The 22908-nt window shown below is 34.9% G+C and overlaps 3 protein-coding genes across 6 annotated transcripts; 1 reads left to right on the top strand and 2 right to left on the bottom strand.

Annotated features, from left to right (window-relative positions):
- Positions 1-10112: 10112 nt before the first annotated feature.
- On the bottom strand, positions 10113-11836 carry LOC108831295 (GDSL esterase/lipase At5g18430). The gene is made up of 5 exons (XM_018604853.2): positions 11519-11836; positions 11257-11387; positions 10930-11172; positions 10600-10855; positions 10113-10496 (listed from the first exon to the last, which is right to left on the bottom strand). The coding sequence occupies exons 1-5, from the start codon at positions 11778-11780 to the stop codon at positions 10276-10278; spliced, it is 1113 nt and encodes a 370-aa protein (XP_018460355.1). The 5' UTR covers positions 11781-11836; the 3' UTR covers positions 10113-10275.
- Positions 11837-14439: 2603 nt separating this feature from the next.
- LOC108834988 (uncharacterized) lies at positions 14440-16649 on the top strand. 4 transcript variants are annotated; one of them, XM_018608303.2, is made up of 7 exons: positions 14474-14621; positions 14761-14859; positions 14941-15017; positions 15388-15426; positions 15666-15756; positions 15842-15889; positions 16207-16649. In XM_018608303.2, exons 2-7 carry the CDS (start codon positions 14777-14779, stop codon positions 16223-16225), a joined length of 357 nt encoding a protein of 118 aa, XP_018463805.1. In that variant the 5' UTR covers positions 14474-14621; positions 14761-14776; the 3' UTR covers positions 16226-16649. The 4 variants fall into 4 exon arrangements, 3 of the variants coding, with proteins under 3 accessions (XP_056848484.1, XP_056848481.1, XP_018463805.1); XM_056992504.1 differs by having other exon boundaries at positions 14440-14859; positions 15852-15889; XR_008937835.1 differs by having other exon boundaries at positions 14469-14859; positions 15388-15440; positions 15852-15889.
- A 763-nt stretch (positions 16650-17412) lies between these two features.
- Positions 17413-18574, bottom strand: LOC108834989 (dehydration-responsive element-binding protein 2G-like). The gene has a single exon (XM_018608304.2). It carries the CDS (start codon positions 18494-18496, stop codon positions 17618-17620), a length of 879 nt encoding a protein of 292 aa, XP_018463806.2. The 5' UTR covers positions 18497-18574; the 3' UTR covers positions 17413-17617.
- Positions 18575-22908: the final 4334 nt, after the last annotated feature.

Below are 22908 nucleotides of genomic sequence, written 5' to 3' on the forward strand. Positions count from 1 at the left end.
TGCCTTCCTCTATCCTGACTGACATACAGCCCGTCACCTTGAGAGTTGTCACCCACGCCTGTATTCTGCCTTCTCTCATGGTGAGAGAGTAGTGCTGCAGAAACTGTCTCCAGCTTTATGGTCGTTTTATCGACTGTTAGAGCTGTTAACAACGTCTCATATTGAGGAGGCAGAGAACACAGCAAGATCATGGCTTGATCTTCGTCCTCAATCTTCACATCCACACGAACCAGATCCCCGATGATTTGATTGAAGTTGTTGACGTGTGCAACCAGATCCCCGCTCTCAGACATCTTCAAACCGAACAACCTCTGCTTGAGGTATAGTTTGCTAGATAACGATTTTGACATATACATCTTTTCCAACTTATCCCACATCTCCTTACAAGTTGTGAGGTCCATCACCTGATGTGTTATGTCATCCGACAAACAGAGTCGAATCGTTGAGACGGCCTTATCCTGCATCTCTTCCCAATCATCCTGATCCATCGCTTCCGGTTTCGTCTCCAACAGAGACTTCTTCATCCCTTGCTGCGTAAGCAAGTCCTTAACACGCCGTTGCCACAGACCGAAATTTCTCTTCCCATCGAATCTTGGAACATCGAACTTAAGAGAACTTCCTCCGGTCATCCTTTAGGGTTCGCAACCTAAAGCTCTGATACCACTTGTTGTGAACAGCCGTTGTTTAGGTTAGAAGAAGAATAGAGAAGAAAACGTATTGAGGCAAATACCCGTTTAGGGTTTCTTATTAATGATGTGATCATAATTTACAAACCCTTAGACCCATATTTATACAGCCTCAAAAAACCCGATTTCCTTTTCCCAATAGAAATAGTAACTTTCCTAAACCGAAAAGGCATACCGTACCGCGGGGCCTACGGCCCCCGCACCCCCAGATGTCAACCTTGATAACGAGTGTCGCCCGACCCACGAGTGCTGGGCATTTTACTGGTACAAAAGAGATTTAAGACACACAGATACAACACTACAAAAGCACAAACTTGATTGGTAGGTTCATGGAAAGAGAAAAAAATCGAAAAGAAAGATTCCATAGCTCATGTAGCCTACAACCATTAAAGCTAACAACTTGATTACTGGGTTTTACAGAAACTGAACAACCTAAACGAGAAATAATCAATACAAGTTGTAGTGACATGCAAATGAATTAAGAGAAGAAGCTAATCAAATGGTCGATTCGTCCAAAAAAACTTTCAGAGGTTTAACAACCTAATCGTGTAACAGGTTATATTTTTCTTTTGAATATGTAAACCAGGTGTAAAACAATTGTTGAGTTGTGTTGACTGAGTTTGTATGAAGCTGTGAAACGCAACATGAGTAAGTGTGACAAGAGATGTCTAGAAGGTGCTGAACCTGGAAAAGAAAATTGTTGCATTGGTGAAACTTTGGTTCGTGCACCTGTGTTACACATGGAAAGTGGTGTGTGTGTGACACACGCTTCGGAGAAGAAAAAAGAAATATCAAAATGCGATGATATAAGATATTTCCATATGTTTGGTTGACAAAATAAGCAATAAATGAATGTTTTTAGATCACAAATTGGAAGATTTGATGATGCTAAAATATAGGAAATATTATATTAGATAATAGGAAAATATTGTTTAATATATATCTTAAATTTTTCTAAAATTAGGGTTAGAGATTTCACGTTGTAATTCTCAAAGAGAGACACAAAAGGGTTTTGTGGTTTCAGAGCTGAGTGAATTTATAGGCTTGATCAACAGGGGTTGAGTCAAGCAAATTAGGTGTGTTAGAAATCGATCTGTGTCGAGTCGTGTAATTCGGATCAAACAAATCTGTAAGAGATTGTGTAAAGGATTTCTAATAAAATATATATTGTTCTTGGAATTACTTTGTGCCTTCTGTTCTCGCTGTATCTCGAACTTACAATTGGTATCAGTGCCGGTGTTCGTAGAGATTCGTCTTATTTCGGGTATGATCCTGGATTTGTGGTTAGTGAGAAGGAAGACTTGAGAGAACAGCAGAGAGCATGTCTGGTCCGATTTCGGTTTAGTCAAGAATGCAACTAAGACATCTTTGGAAGGTGTCTGCTTCGACGTATGGTCAGTCTCGAGCTCTGGAAGTTTCTGCGCAATGAATATGAAATATATTCTGAGATGGGTGTTTCAAGGCAACGGGTTGAGATTCAAAAGTAGTCTGATTGAGCTGAAACTTGGTGACAATATTCATTGTACTACTGTCTTGAAATTCAACGGTGGGATTGTGATTCCAATGGTTAGTTTGTGTTTTATTTGAGGCGCTTCAACCTGGGCTGGGAATAGTTCTATAGCTTCAAAATTTCAGTGTGAGAACAGTTTCAGAGGAGTTGTTTTATATGAATGTGCATTCAAGTAGGGAGAGAATGTAATGATGCAGGGAGAGCTATTGCTATGTGACTACTGATGGATGAGCTTGAGTTGACACATTCAAATAAAAAGGGAGAGAATGAAGAAGATTGATCTTTTGAGCATCATGCTTGATGTAACGAGAAGCTGTTGGAGATTTCCCATGGATCCTTAAACTCAGACAACAAGGGAGAGATTGTTGAGCTGTGTTGATTGAGTTTTTATGAAGCTGTGAGAAGCAACATGAGTAGCTGTGACAAGACGATGTCTAGAAGGTGCTGAACGTGGAAAACAAAGTTGCTGCAGTGGTGAAACTTTGGTTCGTGCACCTGTGTTACACATGGAGAGTGGTGTGTGACACACGCTTCGGAGAAGAAAAAAGAAATATCAAGATGCGATGATGTGGGATATTTCCATATGCAATGGATGATTATTAAAGAAAAAGAGTCACGTGGGCTTCAAGACATTAGAAGATCTATGTGGACTTAGTTACAACGAAAAGCCTAACTAATAAGATGAGATTAGTGGGCTTGAGAAGATTAGGGTTTACTCGTTGGAGTATAAAGACACGAAGGCGGTGACAGGAGCAGTCACGCGTCTAGGGTTTATTGAAGATGCACATCGATGTGTGTGATGTCGTCCTACCAGACAGTTGAGAGATCTGTTGGTATTTTTGTTAGAGAGAATTATATTCGTCAAGAAGACAAAGAGTAGTAGTTGCTCTCATCATTGTAATTCTAGACAAGAGTGGTTGGCACGGGTGTGTGCTGGTACCATATAGCAATTGTAGTTGCTATCTTTTCTAGTGAATGAGTTCTGGACTTGGTCCCGCGGATGTAGGAAACGAACCTCGTTAACAAATTTCTATGTGTCCTTTCTTTATGCACTAACATACTTGCGATCTAAGATATTTGCATACGGATACATAGACTAGCCATGAATCTGTTCTTACAACAATCTCTACCCCTTAAATCATATAGAGAGCGAGAGGACACAAAGATGATTCTGACAGCAATGGTGTGACGTATTGTACAAGATGTGTATATAATTTGCTGGTATTTTTCTCTAATGTTGTGTAATAAACAACATCCTACATTAAAATGTAAAGAAACAAATCTAACAATCGTCACTAATATTGCCAGAAATCAGCCTTAATCAGAATGTTTCGATTCATATATGGTATTACAAGAGTCCACTCAACAACACATCAGCCAACGGTTCCTAGAGTATGGAAAGCAGGCTACGTGTTGGTAGCCTAAGTGCATTCCAGTCATTTAAGGGCATTTCTAATGTATGTCTCTATATTTACCTCTAAAATATAGATCTCTATCATAGAGGTTAATCTGCTCCAATGTATGCTCTATAATACTGTTGCTCTATTTTAGAGAAAAATATAGAGAAATATTACTTTTTGGCTCTATATTTAGAGCTGGAAATAGTATATCTCTATATTTTCCTCTATAAATGGGATAATTCTATTATAGAGACATACATTGGAGCAAATCCACCTCTATAATAGAGATTTTCTATTTTTTTAAAAAATAAAGAGATAAAAATAGAGGTGGGTCGGAGATGGTCTAAGACGTTACAGTCTAATCGATAAATCTTTTGTCAAGAACACAAAACTCTATTTAACCGAGAACATGTGATTCTAAAAAGGATATCTTTTAGCTACAAAAGAACGCTGGAAAATAGAAAGGGAAAAAAATGGAGACAAGATGTTGAGAAGAAAGAGTCAATTTTAATCATTCCAATGTTTTCAAGAGCCTGAAGAGACCAGCTGCTTCTCTAATCCGTGAAAAGTCAATGCAGAAAGCTTGAACTTCTATAAATAGATCATTCACTGTTTCCATTTACCCCAAAACAACAAAACATTAGACCATCATCAACGCAGTCTTTAAGGAGGTCTTTAGGAAGGGAGGTCCACCAAAATGAGAAAGAGTCATTTACATTCAGGGGCAGTTTACAGTTTTTTATTACACATTGAGGCAGTTCCTGCTACTTGAGTAGTTTTTAGGTGAAAAGACTCAATTTGACCTTCTTAAAGCGTAACTGGCGATATAAGATTTAATTAGATGGATTTTAATTGGTTTCACTTTTGAAATTCGAAAACTAGTGTTGGGCCCAAGGTGAGAATTAATTAGTTTCCATTTGTTTTTCTCTTGTTTTTTTAACTGCAAACGTACTTGAAAATTTTTCTTATGTGTTTTCGTAACTGTTACCGAGAAAAAATAGAGAAACTAAGAAAACGAGGAAGAAGAAGCCAGAAGACGAATTCTGGCGAACGAGAATATCAATAAATTGTTTTGAGAAAAAATGTCGAGGAGGCGTAGCCGGTGTGGAAAATAGAAGGACGGCGGTGAATATCACTTTTTGTAGATCTTAAAGGATTGTATCTGATTTTTATGGTGTAAAAAAATAGTTTTACTTTTGGAAAATTTAATTGAGGAAAAAAGAAAACCCAAACGGCGACAAAAGAAACGAGAGCGACGACGGCTACTTCGAGAAATCAAAAAAAATTCCGGTGTTGTTTTACCCTAGCAGGATGTCGAGCAGATGAATCAGGCATGGAAAAGAAAAAACCCGGCCGTGAATTTCATGATTCGATTCATATCTTTTGCATAAACGGCGGAGGTTGGGGATGTAAAAAAAAAGCTCCTGGAGTGGCTGGATTACAGTGGACACCTCTCACAACAACTGACATACACATGGACTCTATGTATGGGTCCATGTACATTGTGTACATTGTACATCGTCCTGAGTATACAAATGTCCAACATTGTACATCGTCCTCTAGTGTACACATGTACACTAAATTGGGTAGACAATGGAAACTGTGTATGTGTCAATGTACATATTGTACACAGCCCTTAAGTGTATGCATGTAGGCAAAATATATATTTACCTTTGGTGTACACACAACACTTACATCGACACATTATGTGATGCAGTAATTCTGGCTCATGGTCTTGCTTTGCGTGTAGTAGATAACAGTGGACACCTTACAGGACAACTGATGTACACATGTACTCTATGTATGTGTACAGGTACACTTTGTCCGTTGTACATCACCCTTTAGTATACAAATGTCCACACCATGTACATCGTGATGTAGTGTACACATGTACACTAAATGGGTAGACAATGAACGCCTTGATGTCCATGGACACAAATGTATATCTGGACATTGTCCTAAGGTATACATGTAAATCATTTGTTAAGGGTACACATGTACAAATTCGTGTACACAACAGGTACACTGAGACATTATGTGTTAACCTTGGTCTTGTTTGCGAGTAGTAGATTACAGTGGACACCTCACACAACAACTGACGTACACATGAACTTTATGTATGTGCCCATGTACACTGTGTGCATTGTACATCACTTTTAGTATACAAATGTCCACACCTTGTACATCGTCCTCTAGTGTACACATGTACACTACAATGGGTAGACAGTGGATGTCCTGATGTTCTTTGACATAAATGTAGATCTGGACATTTCTACTAATGTATACATATACATATGTACTCTATGTATCTGTTCATGTACATTGTGTACATATACATGACCCTTTAGTATACAAATGTCCAGACCATGAACGCCTTGATGTTCATGGAGAGAAATGTATATATGGACATTGGTACCAATATATACATGTAAATCACCCATTAAAGTACACATGTATTGGTAAATGGGTATACAATGAAGGCTTTGATGTACATGGACATTGCCACTAATTGTACATACATACACAACATGTATGTACATGAACGTTTAAAAACCGAAATTATCATAACATTGTAGACTTCTAGATATGGTTTGTGGACATGTTAGTTAGCAGACGATGTACACATGTGTCAATCGTTGTACACTATTTCTCTTACGATGTCACTTGTTAGATAACTTGTATTAGAGTAACGTGCACATAAAAACACACAGAGATACCAAACAAGACAGGAGCATGGTTGATATAATATTAAAGCGTCTGCTAAAACAGTCAATACATGTTTTCAGAAATGAAGTTGTTTAAACATGCACATAATCCAAAAAAGACCAAAAGAAGCTGTTTAAAACGGTGAAGGCGCTATCCAAAAAACCATCCCTGTGCATATAGAATTCACTAGCAATCAGATAGGCCTCACACAGTTTGTCATGTTGTGTCCAGTTCGACTATGGTATTGTGAGTCTGGTAGCAAAAATTTTGGTGTTAAGAGACCAATAACTTAAGACAGGTGGTAATCTGATGGAGATAGATGCAGTAATCTGATGGAGATAGACAGAAGATGATTAAGGTTTGATTTTTTTTCGCAATTCCATACAAGCGACTTAAAAAAAATCCAAACAAGTAAAAAGGTAAATATCAAAAGAAGAAAAAGAATCTTACAACATAATATAATCTGGGTCGTTGGAACAAAAAATATAAAGTAAATCCAAATGGTGGAGAGAGAAACAAATATCACTTTTGTCAAAAATATCAGATTTAATCTGGGTCTTTGATTGGAAAGAAAGATGGGTGGTGTGTATTCATTCTCGCTAAAATGCTGGTTTAGTTACACAGCTGTTTAGTTTCAATGTAATTAGTTTATTTGACAAAAAGAAAGCTGTTAGGATAAAGTGTGTTGGTAGCATAAACTGCTCTTTTGTGTAATAAAAAACATAAAACTGTCCTACAATGTAATAATTTCAATGAGAAAATAGAGGAAGAAAGTCGCAGGAGAAAGGACGATGGCGTTCCGTTTCTTATGCTATTTTGCGGGTCCCACGACACATGGCCGTCCGCAATTGGTTTTGTTTTTAATTTTTTTAATCAGATAAAACAAAAAAATATATTAGGAAATCCGAAATGGGTTTCACCAGTTAATGATGCTCTTAATTTCATCAGAAAATTGATTTCTAAAAAGCATAGTGATTAGACTGTATATTCCTCTTGCTAATGTCTCTGTTTGTGTTTCTTTGTCTTATTGGCATTCCAATCAAAAACAAAAAGATGCGAACAGTAACATACCATCAATGATGTTGTTACGAATTAAACATTGCAAGAAGACGCAAACAAGCCTTACAAGCCCTATTCTGCATGTATTTGTCTTGCTGCTACAAGCCTACAACCGAATACCATTAAAGATACAACCGAATTCAAGAAATGTACAAACTGTAAACCAACAAATCTGAGAACACATAATCTTAGAGCACGAGCACAAGTATTTCACATAACTACAAAATGATGTTATTGCTGCATGGAGAGCTTTGTTATAAAATATCTACGGGAAAAAAAACGAGAGCTTTGTTTTAATACCTTGGCGTTCTCACAAGACTATATGCAGTGATGTACATGCGTATTAACTCCTTAGGAAGTTCAACTGCAGTGTGAGCCGATCCACAACTTCCATTGAGTGCAGGCTCATGTGTACATATTTACAAGAGCTGTGAAATAGATGCATGCACAAACCTTCTCAGTTTCCTACTTTCATTCTTATAAGAATGTAAATAGCGGAACTGATGAAGTGATGACGTACTCAACAATCTCTGGAGAGTTAATCAACTTGGTGAGAATCTCAACTGCTACTTGAGGATTTTGCTCTACTAATTGTGAGAATAAGAAACGAGATCACATGAAAGAAGAGACGATACGAGAGGGAGAAAATAATAACAGCCAGATAATGAAATCACATACCGGCAATTTCCGTGGAGTTATTCCACAGTGATAGCCAACCTGGTCATTTGCCAATTACTGTTATCACTTGTCTATATGACTATATCTAGTATCTATTATTTAGGTTGACGATTAAGGAATTAAAAAGCTAAGCTATGTTTTTATGATTTAGGATGTTTTAAAAAAATTCTGAGCCGATCAATATTTTTAAATTCTGTAAATTTTAAAATTACTATTGAGTGTGCTTTGTACAATGTGGTTATCGGCAAGACTAATCACAAAGTAATGATATTAAGGTTTTAAAAGAAACGATTTTATAATTCATGTGGTGGCGCTGGGAGTTAAGTAAGTAATTAAAACCATAAGCAAATCTATATTATTAAAAGAGAAAGAGTTTTGAAAAATTTACCTATGCAAGTTGTTTTGGATTTTTTTTTTTTTTGGTCTTACCTTATATTTATTTTTTATATTTAGCTAAATATATTATCTTATATTTAGTTAACGTACGACATTCAATGATTCTCTTTATTAATCCTATTTTAGTAGGCCAAATTTTATACACAACTCCATTATATTAGAATATGTACAAATCCAGTATACAAAAATATCATATTCTCTAAACAGTGTCTCATGAATTAATATACTATAGATATGCTATTTAAATCCAGTAAATTTATTTAAATTAACATATTTTCGAAACTTATTTGAAAATTAGAATATATCATACATTATATTATACTATATCATCTTACATTTCAGATTTCCAATTAGTTACAAAATCAAATTTAATAGAAACAATTTAGCAAATCATAATCATCTGTTAAAAAACAAAATATTAAATTTTACAATAAATTATTTTTTTATAAAAAATAATTTATAATAAAAAAGTTATAAAAAATAAGTCTGAAAATTATTAAACTTTAGAACTCTATACTATTAAATTAGTCAAAATCTTCAAGGTACTTTGGGTACAAGATCGCATTTCGGGTATGGCCCAGCCTCGAACACAGATCCGCGGGTCCAAAAAAAATATAATATGTACTTCTTGGTAGGTCCATACCCATATCGTACCTATACTTTTAGGTCGATTTTGGTGTGTTTTTCCGGGTCGGTTAAATTGTCCAAGCGTAAGAGAGAATTACATAAGAATGTATATAAAATCTTAAATAAACTAATTTTTAGATTTTTATTTTTAAACAAATTTCTTTTTTGATATAATATGATTTTGTAACATAATAATATACAAGAATTCTAAAATATTAATTACAAACTTTGATTACAATCCAAAGAAAAACCTGTGTTTCCAAGCGCGGCTCAAAATCTAGTCTACTTTATTAAAAGAGAAAAAGTTTAAATAAATTTACCTATGAAAGTTGTTTTGGACCCTTTCATTTAACTAATAGATACATTGGTTTACCTATTATTTCGGCTAGCCTATTTGTTTCCATAAATTACTCTAACAATATGTCAATACATTTATTTATTATACCAATATTTTTTGGTAACCAATGACATTATACCTCATCCCACTTCTATATTTTTAGTGGAATTTATATTAAACGATCATATTATACCAAATACACATAACACTTAATCTATGCTTGGTGAGAATCTCAACTGCTACTTGAGGATTTTGCTCTACTAATTGTGAGAATAAGAAACGAGATCACATGAAAGAAGAGACGATACTAGAGGGAGAAAATAATAACAGCCAGATAATGAAATCACATACCGGCAGTTTCCGTGGAGTTATTCCACAGTGATAGCCAACCTGGTCATTTGCCAATTATCTGTTGTCACTTGTCTATATCTAGTATCTATTATTTAGGTTGACGATTAAGGAATTAAAAAGCTAAGCTATGTTTTTTTATGATTTAGGATGTTTTAAAAAAAATTCTGAGCCGATCAATATTTTTAAATTCTGTAAATTTAAAATTACTATTGAGTGTGCTTTGTACAATGTGGTTATCGGCAAGACTAATCACAAAGTAATGATATTAAGGTTTTAAAAGAAACGATTTTATAATTCATGTGGTGGCGCTGGGAGTTTAGTAAGTAATTAAAACCATAAACAAATTTTTAACTAAAACTACAAACAAAGAAACAAGTTACATTCAGACCAACTTGAGTTATTTCATGCTCATGTACTCGACCACGTACATCTTGAGAATTGAATAATATAGTATACTCGAATAAAACTGAACTTCCTGAGCTAGGGATTTTCTCAAACTGAGTTTCCCACTTCATCATGTGTGGCTCATAGGGCAAGAGCAGAGCTAAGGTTCATAGGGTTCATATACTTGGTGCTACCGGTCAAGATATGGCGGACTATCATACGGTTTGCTTTCTCGGACGGATGAAACGCGTCCCAAAACACGTATAACTCACGGTTCCGACACAAGTTCGATAGTACCGTACACAATCCCATCCCATTGTATGGCCCTTGTCCGCAACAAGCAACCTTCGACGTTATAAATCCTATAATCCACCGAACAAAAAAATGTTATAACACTTTCTTCTCGGAAAAAAAGCAGATACTAATCAGAAGGTGAGAACTGAGAACTCAATTTAATTTAATTACCGAATCTTCGTGGAGTGGTTAGAAAATCTATTTGCATTTGGTTAGTGTTTGCGGCAATAAAAACAGTTTTCCCGATCTTTCTGTTAAGTTCATTTATCATTTGAGTTAGCTGAGGATCGTATAGAGACGCCGCTCGTTGTAGCTCAGCCGAGCATCTCCCACTGGATGAGCTTGATCTCGCCAGCTCAGCCGGTGCACATCCTAGTGGTCCGGCTCCAGTCACTAGAACTCGACCCACTCCAAGCGAATGTAACCTCTAAAGATAACTCAAATTAAGTTGTCACATTGTGCACTAACCAAAAAAAAAGATTGTTCAAGTTTTTTTTTTACCATTAGTATTTTCTTGTACTCGGAGATTAGTAACCGGACGTAGTCAGGAAGAGAATATTGGCGCGATCTAGCGGAATATGGCACCAAGAAATAGTTGTTCACGAAGTCGTTGCCGCCGACCGTGATTAGTACAAGCGATTGCCTCACGAGCCGCTGTGTTCGTAGTATCCCAATCAAGCGGCTCACACGTTGTTGGTATTGTTGGAAGTAGGCTAGTTGTTGGTACATTCTTATAATGTTTATCTGCATACCAAAACTCTCAACTATAGAAAACCTGATGACTTATGGAGATTTTGATTTGTGGTCAGATCCGGTTTGATTACTTACGAATTGAAAACCGGTATCGTTGAGAATACCAATGCCTGCAGACGCGAAATTGGCACCGTTAAGCAGTCTACGCCCCCTTAGCTCCGGACTAAGGTACGGTAACGGCGACTCTTCGTTGCCGATTGCCTCACCTAATCAATTCTAACCAACTGATTATTATGAATGATGATGATAATATTATATAGTTGATACATCTTACAACTATATGTTTGCATGTGTTATTACTCTAAATCTGTTAATAAGATTGGTAGGCAAACGTAACTGATGAGATCCGGAATGTTAAGCCCGTTGGAAAACCGTCCGGTTGGTCTCCGATTAGGAAAATCAATTCCATATGGTGGAGAATCCGCACGTGCAGTCGTCACTAAATAGTTGTTGTTGCCACTGTCGACGAGCGAGTCTCCGAACACGAAGAAGGCACGGGCAGCCTCCACTGCGATAGGACCGGACACAACCAATGCTAGGAACATAGACACGTTGGCTATAACCATCATTGATTCGGGTCTTCTAGTTGAGATCCCCATAACAGCGATTAGTTTTTGTTTTTGTTTTTGTTTTTCTTCAGTTTGAAAATGACTTCATGAGAAATGAAGAGTGAAATTTATATAGTTGGATTTTCAGTTTCCACTTTTCATGTGAATTATTCAACTGAATTCAGTCCCGTGTTAGGCCAGCCAGAAGTATGTACTGTACTTCTAAATTTCTAACTTTTAGTTTATTTAAAGCACCACGATTGAAAAGAATAGAATTATATCTCCATAATATTATTTAAAAAACCAGTTTACTACGTGTTATGCTCACATTAATTAATTCTTATAATAATTAATTATATAAGTACTTTTAGTGAATTATATTTAATTGTCATTAATTAAAAATATTTAATAATTTATGCCAATTAAAGCTTTAATTTTAGTTTCTTTTTATGTTTTGCCAAAATTTTCTTTCCAATAAGATAAGTAATAAAAAGAAAATATTCATATAATAAACACAAAAATTATTTCATAAAAAGGAAGATTCACAAAACAGTTTTGTTGTTAAAACAATAATCATCTTTTTAGAACATACTATTAAAAATATAAAATATATTTTAAAAATAATAAAATATATTTTGATTTATATAAATCTATTTTCTCAAATTATTATGAAAATTAATTTAAGGCTTAATATTTTAATTTTATTTTAAAAATCGTATATATTTATACAATATAATATACCTATAATAACAATACATAGGTATATCATGTCAAGAAAGAAAAATAGAGATTTTTCATAGTTTCAAGCTGATGATCGGAGGCTTCTCCAGTTTCGACATCAGCTTGTTTAATTCGTTATGCATCTCTTTCTTGGATCTGTTTTATTTGCAGTCGCTGTTTTATTGCTAATTTATTTTGAATATGGCAAGGTTTTTTATTATTTTTTGTATGATTCTTCCAATTGGTTTGGAAAGATAAAACTTTCGGTTCAGTTGAACTGTTTTAAAAAGGTAATTGACAGATCTACTGCGGATGGTGGCGACGGGTCTTACCGGCTTCAATCGTTGATGGTTCTTCATTCGATGGTGATGGATTTCTTGCTGCAAACTATGGTTACTTCGAAAGACAGCATGAAGTTCTATGGAACGGTAATCTCCTTGACTCTACTAATAGAGCAAAATAGAGAGTTGTCTTATCTCGGTAGCTCCTACTGGAGTAATAAAAAGAGAATGACAATCGTTTTCAACTCACTATGAAGCGTGGTGCTTTTGGATTAATATGAAGATTATCTTTAGTCATCCATACGCAAAATAGATGTGTTAGTTTATTTTGGATCCCTACTGGTGTATCTATTTTCTATGTTATTTTGTTGGTTCTTATTGTTTAGAACTCTTTACCATAAAGGCCTAATAATACAATTCATCGACAAAAAAGAAAAAAACAATACATAAACCAATAAGGATTTTTATAGTTAAGATTATTTAAAATATTTTAAAATTTATATTTTCTACATCTAAAGTATAAAGTTAGAACCTTCAAAAATAATAATTATAATTTTATAAATATTGATATCCATTTGGAGTTTTCAAAATTTTATAGGTAATCATCATTTTAGTTTTTCTACTATTTTTAAAAATACACAAATAAAAATAATTTCACGAAAGTATATATATGAATATTTAAGATGAAGAATTAAACTAATGAAATAAATATAATTATCAATTTAGTTTTAGTAGAATTGAAAGTAGTAATTTAAACAATCTAAATTTTTATTCCCAAAATCAGAAGTCTAAATGCATAAAAAATAAACTTAATCAAAATTTTAATCTATTTCAACACACAAATAATATGGTTAAATGTGGAGAACTAAATAAATTCAATCTAACCAAATAATAACCAAATATATTAGATATCATACATATAAATTACAAATAATTAAACTAAAATTAGAATATTAATAATTTTATTAAATATTTATTTTGTAAATATTTTTATCTATGCATTAGCAAAGGAAAATAACCTAGTATGATAATATTACCAAGGTATTTGTGGACCAAGAGAAGGATAATGTGGTTGTTGTACATCTATATGTAGTTCATAAGTAGGCTTCCTTCTTTCTGCCCGTGTTTTTTCGCTGACTACTTCAATTTTCATAAATACATTATTTGGGTACAATTGTTTATTCTATTTAATAGATTAAATAACGACTACTCAAAAATTAGTGGCTAAGTCTCGCAATTCATTATGTATTTCCTTGTGAATATGTTAAAGGCCACCCATATCCACCTCAAAGTTTCACAAGAAGTAAGGAAAAAAAGCGTTGGGACACAAAACAACCTTTTTTATTGTTAACAAGAACTCACATGAGACTTGGGTATGCCAGCTTAGGGAGAACAACCATAAACTGTCCTTTTAACCAGAAACTTAGTTCATTTAATCAGATAAAAGATCTTTTAACCAAAAAATGATATAAGATCCTAGTTTTACAAAAAAAAAAGATCCTAGTGTTCTGAAGCTCTGAGTGAACATTAAAATAGAGTTTTTTTTGTGGTTGAATTAATTTAATATTCTTTCAAAAATAAAAGAACATCAGACAATTTACAATACTTCATGGAGGATAAATTATACTTCATGCAGTTGGGTTTCATTGAGTTTAATAATTAGGCCCAAGTGATTTCGCACTCTAACCCAGGCCAATAGCCCATTTGATATTGCCTATATATCCAAGACCAAACAGCGACGTGGACAATCAGTTTGACTCCGGTCAAAAGCATTATCTGTTCGTGTCCGTTGCTTCGCGGTTCAATTAGTTAGGTTTCTTCGTCTTCTGTCACTCCAAAACAGTCGTGTTACTCGCCGTAGCTTTAAGCCGACGAAATCCACGATTCAAAAGTAACACCACTTTATTCCACCAACCATCTTCTGCATTTGATTTCATTCACCGTCGTCTCGCGTTTCCACTAAGCAGAGATTTAAGCTAAGAGTTATTATCTATTCTTCTTGCTCGGTAATTAACTTGAGGCTTCTGAAGGTGCATTCTGTTGGAAATGTCAACAACAGCAATGGTTCCAATTCTAAAGGGAATGATTTTCGAAATAAGTTTACAAAAACTCCAAGGCAATGGTCAAGGGTGAGTTCTTTTACTGCTTTCTCACTTTTCAGTTATTAGTTTGCTACAATCATGCTTTATATGTATTCTGCTTTATTGTAGATTCCAGAGATCTCAGCTCCATCAAGCTGATAATCCAAAGAAAAAGTTTGGACTCAATAAGGATCATACGGGCAACGGTTAGTCCTTTTTCGCATCGAAATCACATCTCTGTTTTGAAATTATATAACTTCTGGTCAAAATGGTATAAACTTGGAGCTCTTTCAGTATTCGTTGGAAATGCCAATTGTTAATAATACGGAAAAGAATGGTGTTACCCCCTACCGTTATAATGTTAGTTGATAAAGTTAGCCTTAAGATATAGAATTTTCGAATATCTTTAGACTATTTAGTTCCAAATATCTTGTTTATTTCAAGTTAGTAGTATTGTTGTACAGTGCCTTCGTATTATTTTTGTATTCCCTATCTCAAATTTCATGAAACATTAAGAATGTCGAAGGTGGTTCCTTTATTTGTTTTTGATATCTTCATTTCTGACTTTAATTGCAGGGAACAATAAAAGGATGTCAACTGAGCTCGATGATGCTGGTAACATAGCTAAGGTCTAAATATATAGCATATTGCTATTTACCTTATTGAATCTCCTCCATTTACTTTTCTGCATTCAAGCTAATAAAGCATTGTGATCCAGATCTTAATATTGGTTTTGATTCTTATCTGGACTACATCCCTTGTTATCATTTTGTTCAAGTTGATGTCAGCTGTTAGCTCATGCGTCCAGTCTCTAATTCTAATCTTTTGTTTATTTTTATTTTCCCCACGAGAAGACCATATGTTTGGACCTATACACCAAAAGAAATTCAGCAATGGCGGGGAGCACGGCGTAAGAACTATCCAACTAAGTCCAATGCTGAAAAGGTTAGAGTAGCCATCCCTCTCTTACTGTCTTTCATCTGTTGGAATTTTCTCTCCTGAGAAAGAATGCTAAGTTAGCTATTTGCAGAATGCTTCAGACTGCAACCTTGACGAGGAAGCAAAAATGCGTTGCCAGGTACCTTTTATCTTGGTCTTCCCCTTTGTTTTTTTTTTTTTGACATCTTATTGCAATGTTTTACTAAGGGTGAAAGGAGCTCTGCGTGATCTGCTATATGGTGAAGAAATATGAATATGCTAAAATTATAATTAACAAGTAATCGTCATGAAGCTAGAATGATCATTTAAGATCAGCATAGTGCAAGGAATCACCATTAGTGATCGTTCTTATGATTAGGCTTGTTAGAATCTTCCCATAGTCTACTCATGATTATTCTTGCAGCTAGCATGTTCGCCATACCTTTTAGCTTTTCAATTTTATTTTTGGCTTTGCAGCAACACAGGGAAGTTTTAGCAAAGCAGGCATAGGTATTGAAGAAGCAGAAGTTCCTTTACATTATTTATCCAGTGCAGATGAACAAGTTAATGGAGATAGAGGAGACAACAATAGACAAATCTCAATACAAGGATGGCAAGAAGGGGAGATTCCAGAATAATAAGATAAGGCATGGTGGAAAAGACAGGTTTAGTAAAAAACCAAAGTTCCAAGACAATAACTCTTATGGAGAATCTTGCACAACAACAAGACAACCTATATTGCTTGAGAAGCTCCTAACCGCAGGCATAAAGAGAGACAAGAGCCTTGTTACTACAAATGAATTCATACTTGAAAGAGTCGCCAGAGCAACCTCTGAAGTTGCCTCAGGTTATGGTAGAAGATACTGGCTGTGAACATGATAGGGAAGATCCCACAACTGATATTTTATCCGATGATGACCATCATGATGATGATGGTGTGGATGTGAATGGTGATTGATACATTGCAAGTTTCAAGTCTGTGACGTGTCTTGGGGATTTGCGATATTAATCCATGTGTTGGTCTGTAAACCGGAGGAAATAGTCAGACACGAGTTCTAATACTGTGATACATGAATCACCAGAGGGTGAAGTACAGTTTTGTTCGAGTTCAATATTCTTTGGTATCCCTGACACACGAATCCTCTAAGTAGATAATAATTTAATTAGCTATAAAGCTTTAACGAGTTGTACACGAGATAATGCTTATGGCTATATACGAGTAAGAGTGAAAAAGAGGTAAACACACAAGTTTCTCTTTTCTACGAGAAGTTTACACCACTCTGATGAGTTCAAGTGATGCACAACTACGTGAAAAGATTAAAAGGGAAAAAAACTGCGTCAACAAGCAGAGATGTGCTTGAATCAGTGTGTTGATGTACAAATCATATAACATATGCTCATCTCCTCATCTCCTCATCTCCTCATAATCTTCTTATATTGATTCAATGGTTTATGTAGAAGTGGATGTAAGTGAAATTGATAACTGAAGCCAAGGCAATGGCCTGTTTTTATGCTTCTTTTAATAGCATGGATCAAAGGATTACACATGATGGTTAATAATAATAGAAGATTGCAATGCACTGATTGTATATATAGCTTTGAACAATATTAAGACTGAGATTATTATAGTAATAAAAAGAACATTGTAACACTTAGTCTATCAGGTTCCATAGAGAATATACATTTCAAATATATTTTTCCATTACATATCGTTTAGGGGAACTCAAAACATCCTCAAACCTATTTATACACACAGGACTACATGCAAGAAGAGAAGAACGTCCCATGACGATTGATGTGAATATATATGTAACAAATTAATTAATCTTTTATATCGAACTATAAAGATATTTATGATAAATAATAACAATGATAGTATATATAAAACTCACTCTAGGAACCAATTCCATGGATGTTGAAACTCATCACAACACCAACTCTTGAAGTCTCCATTTTTTCCTATCAACAAACCCAAATCATCAATCTCCAAAAGATCATCCATCTCTAAATACCCTGTCCCGTCCTCCACCTCCGGCCTAAGCATCGCTTTTCCGCCGCCAACACTAGGAACTAAGATACTTTCCTTATTGTCCGACGAGCCCCAAGATGATGACATGTCATATTCCATATTCGTTTCTTGGCCCAAAAGAAATCTATAACCAACTCCATTTGATAAACCATAATCAGGAGTCATCATCAAGTTCTTCTGCTTCAACTTCGTCGAAAATGTCAAACCACTCGCAGCATTAACGCTTTCTTGATCTTCTGAGTCACTTCGTTTTGGTAATAACCAAGAAACACTCGACTCACTTGTAGTTTTACCATCTTGTATAAAACTTAGACTCCCCGACCACGAACCTCGTGACCCATTAGATGAGCCAAGACCAAAGTCCAACCCATGAACCCCATCTAGCTTATAATCCCAAGAACTGGACCCGTGGCTCGAGAAAGACAAGTCTCTATTTACACCTTGCTTTTGTTGTTGTTGTTGTGGGTGCAACAAGTTGAGTTTAGCTTCATGCCCGTAAAGCTTCTTAGCGGCTTCATCGTAAGCCACGGCGGCTTCTACTGAGGTATTGAAAGTACCGAGCCAGAGGCGAGTGCCATGGTTAGGCTCACGAATCTCAGCGACCCATTTACCCCAAGTGCGTTGCCTAACTCCACGAAAAGTACAAGTAGAGTTCTCTGGACCACCTTTACCTTTCATACAACCTTTTCTTGATCTTCCCATGTTTCGTTTCTTGGCCGGAGGTTGCTGTTTTTCCATTGTTGTGTTCTGTGAGAGTTGGATGTTTCTTTTTGTTTCATAATAGTTTAGATAATTAGTAACGAGTAGATATATAAAGAGTGATGGAGAATTGAAGAATACGTTTATATATATTCATGGACACGTCAAGAGTGTACGTATTCTTTCGTGGCATGTGCATGAGTGTCTACGTGTGTATATATGTATACTAATAAGGTGTCTCGTTTTGTTTATTTAATGTCTGTGTTACACGAAAGCGACTCCTAGACCACTGTTTTGGGATAGGTTTAACAGTTTTGATAAAATCAACAGAAAACAAGGACAAAGCATATATAACTCTATACGTACGTACAGGCTTGTACGGTCACGTGTTGAAATAGTGTACGCCCTGGCAAACGACTAGGAACACATGGCTTAACCATTCTTTATGTGCTTCGGCTCGAAGTACCTATTTTTCTACCACTACTTATTTAATCCTCTATTCTTTTTTTTTTTACATATGACAAGTCATATATTTTCATTGTTGACAATTAAAAACATCAGTTTCTTGAAAGACTCCCTAGCTAAATTTTGCTACATTCGACGATGGAAAAGATCCATTCCATATTTGACTTATCAGGACCGTCTTAAAAAATTTAATGGCCTTAGATAAAATAAAAAATAAAAATCCTTTCATAAAAAAATTTCTCAACTTTTATTTATTAGACTTCGTTAAATTAAAGAATGGCATTCAAAGAATTTTTTAAAAAGATGGAATTTGAGTGTATATTAGATTTTATTAATGGAAAATTAAAAAAAGTGAAAGGTGACTTTTTCTCATTGTATTTAAATTATGTTTAGTTAACTATGGACCATTTTATTATAATTCCAGCAACTAATTTATATTCACTACGTTTTATAATAAGTGTCACTGAGACACATTTCACATAAATTAAAAAAAAAGTGATAAAACATGCTAATGTACTTTTGTTAAATTTATAATTATTTAAATAAACATTAATTGGTTAGTTAAAATGGTAAGAAAGAAATCATGTATGAAAAATTGCATTGAAATGAAAAATGACATTTATTCTAAAATAAGAAAAAAATTAAAGTAATAATTATTATGAAATAGAAAAAATAGTAAAACCAAATGGATCTTTTTAATTAAAATAACACTAAGAAGATTTTGGACTCATGGATCGAGGGCAATTGTTTATGTTGCACTGTGACATATGGCATTGCGTATAAAATGTACTGATCATTATACAATATAACAAAATCTTTAACTCTGTTTCTCAATTAAAAACTATGAACTCTAAGAACATCATTATCGCAGTAGCTTAGTTAAGTTTCTTAGATAATTACAATTAAAAAAAGGAAAGTGGAAAACACAGCTTTTAGTGAAGGTCACGAAGAAACGCATCTTAGTGGACGAAGAAACGCATCTTAGTGGACATGTATCAACAAATGAGAGGGTGGAGCTTCGGTTACGCGTTGAACGCGATCAAACTTGAATCTGTTCTCGTCGGCGACCTCTCTCTCGATGGGTCTCCATAACGGCTACAGAGCTTTTCCTCGGTGGTTCTCCTCAAATCGAAAGGTAATCCGGTTCTTCTATTGTTTCATTATGCATGTGATTGATTATTGTTCTACTTGTTCTGATCACAACTTTTCCTTTTTCTTTTTTGTTTATTCGGTTCGAGTCGGTCTATCGGTTATGTGTGCAAAATTTTGTGGAAGGAATAATATATTTGTTCGGCAATGAGTACCTAAGAAGACCAACACCGCTGATCTTCAATGTCTACTTAATGTTGGAAAGCACCATGGATTTCCCGGGATGATAGGAAGCATCGATTTATGCATTGGGAGTGGAAGAATTGTCTCACTGCTTGGAAAGGGAAATATATTCGTGATTAAGGTAAACCAACAATCATTTTAGAAGCGGTTGCTTCAAACGATCTCTGGATATGTCATGCATTTCTTTGGACCTCCAGGTACGTTAAATGATATATATCAATGTTCTTGATTGTTCACCTGTTTTTGATGATATAATAAAATGTCAAGTTCTGAAAGTCACTTTCTCTGTCAATGTAAGAGAGTATCATATACCTTACTATCTCGATGGTATTTATCTGAAATTGGTAACTTTTATCCAATCTATTCCTATATCACAAGGATCAAAAGCAGTTTTATTTGCTCAACGTCAAGAAACTGTCTGAAAAGAGGTCGAGCGTGTTTTTGGAGTCTTGCATGCTCGCTTTGTCATTGTTAAAAATCCAGCACTGTTTTGGGATAAAGTCAAAACTGGGAAGATTATGAGAGCATGTATCATACTCCATAATATGATAGTAGAAGACGAACAAGATGGATACGCTCAATTTGATGTTTCGGAGTTTCAACAAGGAGAGGACAACGAAAGTTCACATGTCGATCTCACGTATTCTACAGATATCCTACAAATATCGCAAATATGATGGGTGTTCGAACAAGAATTCATGATAGACAAATGCATCAACAACTGAAATATGATTTGGTTGGACATATTTGACGTAAATTTGGACGTGATGACTACAACAACTGAGCTCGGATGTTTCTTTCAAATAATTCTCGTTTATTTTACTAATCTTTATTTTCATGTTTTTATTTTAAAATATATGTTTCAAATATTATCTTTTACTATGTTTATTTAATTAAAGAAACTTTATTTTTAATAAAAATATTTTTTTAAAGAGTCCTTAAATAAAAAGACTTGCAATGGAAAACATAAAAGTGTAAAGTTCCTAACTGAATCTCTTAACCAAATTTACTACTTAAACAATATTAAAAATTAATTAAGAGATCCTTAAGGGATTTCTAGGATAATGATGCTGTAAAGCTTTTTAGTTTTCCTTTGTTTACTTTGGGGTTTGTATGTTAACCATACAATTAGCAAAGCAGTCTAATGCATAGTTGATGTTAAGAGTTAAATTATTGATCTGTCCTTTGTAAAATAACGTACAAATAAGGATTGAATCGGTTATATCTGCCATCTTACATAACAAATTAGTCGTTTACACCAAAAAAAAAATGTTTTTAAGAGAAAGTTGCATTTAGTCGGGCAAATCGGACACTTTGTGTTATTATGAGTTCGTTATAAATACAAACCTCATTGTAATTTTACTACATTATCTGTCTTATGCTTAATATGCACAAGGAAGAATAAGTGTGGTGGTAACAAAAAAAAGGAACATGTGTGAGATAGTTAGAGGCAAGTGAGTGTCACTCAGATCGTTGAAACTGCGACACTTGTTTTCTTCTACTCCCCTACTTCTTGGAACCGATAAACTCGTATGTCAATGAAAAACCTAAAATTTCAGAGTGAGTGACGTTTTCAATATATAATTATCTTTGAAACGCATGCAGCTGAAAAACTTCTTTTATGTGAGTGATAATATAAATATGAACTTTTTCCTCTTCTTCCACTACAAGAAAAACAGGGAAATTCTGACGATCACTCCGACGGAAAGTAAAGTCGTCGGACTATTCTGACCACATTCCGACGACAAACCGACAAAACCCAAAACAGGGGTTCGTCGGTATTTCGTCAGAAAAGTCCGACAAAATTCCGCCGAAAACAGGTCGTCGGTATATTCCGACGACAATTCCGACAAAAACCCGACAAAAATTATAACCGTTACGGTCGTCGGAATTCTGTCGGAAAATACCGACGCCGTTCCGACGGAAGGTCTCGACCGTTGGCAAAAAAGAATATGCCCGTTTATAGCCGTTAGACATTTAAAAAAAACAGACGGAATTACGACGTATTTTTTAAAAGTTGTCGGAATTACGTCGGAATGGCGTCGAATTGCCGTAAGCATTTACCTATAAATGCAACCTCTCCTCATTCATCTCATTCACTCCTCATTCTCTCTTCATTCTCTCTTATCATAAGAAATTCGAAAAAATCATGTCTTCTGGAGATTATTTTCGTTCGTGGATGGATAGACCTTATTTGGATCCCAACACCAATTTGCTTACAGAAGAATACGTTCGAGGTATTGGAGAATTCATAAAGCTTGTTCAACAGCACCCGGATGCAAATACTGGTATGGTAAGATGTTCCTGATCTACTTGTAATAACAATAGAATTATAAAAGAATGGGAAGTTTGGAAACATTTGTATAGAAAATGGTTTGCACGGAATTATAAAGTTTGGTATCTTTATGGGGAAACTGGTTTGGAATATGGTAGTAGTAGCGAACATCAGCCTGTTAGCGAACAACCTCAGTCTTATGGTTGGTTAGAAGAACCGAGAATGGATGTAGATTATGGTGTAGGTACTGAGCAGATGGTATATGATCATTATAGAGGGGAAGAAACAAATCTCGAATCGGGGAGATTTTTTGACATGTTGGATGTAGAAAAACAACCGTTGTATAAAGGTTGTAGAGATGTCATTCACCTTTATAATC

The sequence above is a fragment of the Raphanus sativus genome, chromosome 2 (assembly GCF_000801105.2).
Source record: "Raphanus sativus cultivar WK10039 chromosome 2, ASM80110v3, whole genome shotgun sequence".
Classification (NCBI taxonomy): domain Eukaryota; kingdom Viridiplantae; phylum Streptophyta; class Magnoliopsida; order Brassicales; family Brassicaceae; genus Raphanus; species Raphanus sativus.